The sequence below is a fragment of the Ursus arctos genome, unplaced genomic scaffold, assembly GCF_023065955.2.
Source record: "Ursus arctos isolate Adak ecotype North America unplaced genomic scaffold, UrsArc2.0 scaffold_2, whole genome shotgun sequence".
In the NCBI taxonomy this organism is placed as follows: Eukaryota; Metazoa; Chordata; class Mammalia; order Carnivora; family Ursidae; genus Ursus; species Ursus arctos.
In genome coordinates, this window is record NW_026622874.1 from 87357713 (window position 1) to 87360404 (window position 2692).

Sequence of the window (2692 nt, forward strand, 5' to 3'; positions counted from 1 at the left end):
GAACATTGAGCTAAAAGCAGCTGGAATCCCTGACATGGTGAAGTTGTCATTTCGGCCCAAGAGTACTGACCCTTGGAGCTGTTATGTGACAGAGAACTTTCTATCCTGTTTCATTACAGTAGCCCAAACATGTATCTCAATCATTAGATCCTCTTATTTGCCCTACGTTCTTCTCAAACTCGGGTCCTAAGACTTATTATAGATACGAGGTAAGGATCTTCCTCCCCAGCTGACCTCCCAGAACCCCGTCCTGGCACCCCCCTTCGCAGAGGCACGCGCCCCATAGATGAGGACAGTGAGAATCCTTGAATTTGAGCCCTCAGTCATCTGGGGCAAGTCCCTTCATATTCTAAATCTTAGTTTTCTCCATTTTGCAGGTGGCACAATAAACACCATTCACTTCAAAAGGTGGTTTTTATGTATTTTTAGTTTTATTTTATTTGTAAGTAGGCTCCACACTGGGCGTGGCCCCAATGTGGGGCTTGAACTCACCACCCTGAGGGGGAGACCTGAGGGGAGATTAGAAGCTTACCTGACTGAGCCACCCAGGCGCCCCCCAGAAGGTGGTTTTATATGCAAATGATATGATCAAGAAGATTGTTTATTCTCGAAATGGAGAGGAGCTGGGGAGGGAGCTTGTTTCCCAGGCAGCATGACAAAGAAACAGGAATTTCTCTTGCATTTCGTAAGAAACCGTGGAGACACGTTGGCCAAAACATACGTGCAGCAAAATAAAACAAAAGAAAAGACGCTGGCCTCTACCCGCCCAGGCAGAATCAGATACACCCGCTCCCAGACGCATGAGCAACGTCGGACACTGACAAAACCGGTTCTCATTGCCTCGTGCAAACGCAGCCAGAAACACGGACACACAGCACTGCGCAGAGAGGGGACAGATCCGACACACAAGCTGCAGCTCTACTTTGTTTATTGTCCTTCCCACCCTTAGGGAGGTCCAGTTTCTTCGCTGTCTTTCTTTTTAGGGGGTACTTTTTGAGACTCTGCCTCTCCATTCCCTGCCTCTTGCTCCCTATCTTGTCCTTTTGCTGGGGCTGGGGGCACTTCCTTGGTGGCCCCTCGGAGCCTCAGTCAGGTAGGGTAAGTCCTGGGGGTGGGGTGGGGGGCAAGCAGGCCTGGGCCCTGCCCCCGGGGGCCGATTCTCCGATTCTCCGCGGTCTTGTCTCCATCGCTGTGTGGTGTCCGTGCTCTGGCCTCATCTGGGGCAAGGGAAGAGAAGAAACGGTTCTAATCCTGAGTTCTAACCCCGCCTCTCCTGGTCACTTGCTGTGTGTCTCCAGAAAAGGACCCTACCCTCTCTGGGCCTCTGTTTCCCTCCCTGTAAACCGAATTTCCCTCCCATTGGAAAGGTTCGTGTTTCCCCCTTTGCTCTGGTCCCTAGGAAACTCAGAGTTGAATGTGTGTCTCATTTTATTCTATGTTGAGACAACGGTTCTTGGATCCCTTCTTCCCACCCAACCACACACATTCAGGCACGTCCTTCCAAGGCAGAGGGACCCCTGGGTCCCCTGACTCCTTACTTCCAGCTCCGCCTCAGGACCGTGCCCCTCGCCTTTTCCGCTCCGTGTTCTGGAGCTTGGTCACCAGCTTCCTCTCATGGCCGCCGGGGCTGGGCCGGTTGGTGTGGGCAGCAGCTTCTCTCTTGGTGCGACCTTTCCGGCCTCCGACTCCTGGGAACCAGGCAAGAGGCGGAGGTGAGGTGGACGGACGCAAGGTACATCCAAGGAGAGGCAGGGGGGCGGGGGGGGGGCGGGGTGGAAGGAGCATGGTTTGGGGGAGGCAGACTGGGGAGTGGGCCCCACATAGCTTTGGGGCAGTCATCATCCCTGTTGCCCCATCTGTGGAATAAGGGGCCCCCGATGGTCTCTTGATGCTCCCATATTCTAGGGGTGCATGAGGTCCAAGGGCTGAGCCGGACAGCACTCAGTGGGAGAGGGGTTCGAAGGGGTGACTTGAGGGGTCAAGGGAACAGGGGAGAGAATGGGTTGGGGGTGCAGAGGAGGCCGAGGAGGAATCCTAGCTGGGGGTGTGGGGGTAGAAGTGGAGGGACCAGAAAGGTGACGGGGCCAGACTTACCCAGGTAGGAATGAGCCAGGCTGTAGAGGTCGTATTCATCCAGGCTGGGGTCTTCGTCCTCTGGGCCTGGGGGCTGCCGGGCCGGGCTGGCTGCTCCTGGAAAGGTGGCCATCACAGCTGACTCTCTCTCTCTCTCTGTCTCTCTCTCGGTCGGCTTCGAAAGCTTTGTTTGTGTCTGGTTTCCCGACACCTCCCTGTTCACTGGCCCCAACTTATAAGGCCACGTGTCCTCCTCAGGCCCTGTCTGATGCAATCTGGCCCTTTCCCAGAACCCGACCCAGTAAACAGCAATCACGAGAGGGGGACAGAGTGGCCTGTGAGTCCCAGCCCCTTCCCCTTGCCTCCTCCCTCTCACTGGGGCTCGCCCAGCTGGGTATTTTTCCACAGAGGAGATCCCCGCCCCTCAGGGAGGAGGAGGAGGAGAGAGGCTGAGTCTGGGCGTAAACAGTCCTTGGGATCATGGCCAGTGGGGATCCGAGGGCCTCACCTGGCCCACTCCTTCCTGTCCGTCCCCTGCCCCCCGCCACACAGCTGACCCCCACCCCAATTCTGGCTCAGACTCAGGACCCTGGTGGCAGATTGTGGCGTGAAGAACACA

General features: G+C 56.1%; 1 protein-coding gene across 1 annotated transcript; it reads right to left on the reverse strand.

The window, feature by feature from the left end:
- Positions 1 to 409: 409 nt before the first annotated feature.
- Positions 410 to 2445, reverse strand: NUPR1 (nuclear protein 1, transcriptional regulator). The gene is made up of 3 exons (XM_026515706.4): positions 2095 to 2445; positions 1539 to 1688; positions 410 to 1217 (listed from the first exon to the last, which is right to left on the reverse strand). The coding sequence occupies exons 1-2, from the start codon at positions 2204 to 2206 to the stop codon at positions 1552 to 1554; spliced, it is 249 nt and encodes an 82-aa protein (XP_026371491.1). The 5' UTR covers positions 2207 to 2445; the 3' UTR covers positions 410 to 1217; positions 1539 to 1551.
- Positions 2446 to 2692: the final 247 nt, after the last annotated feature.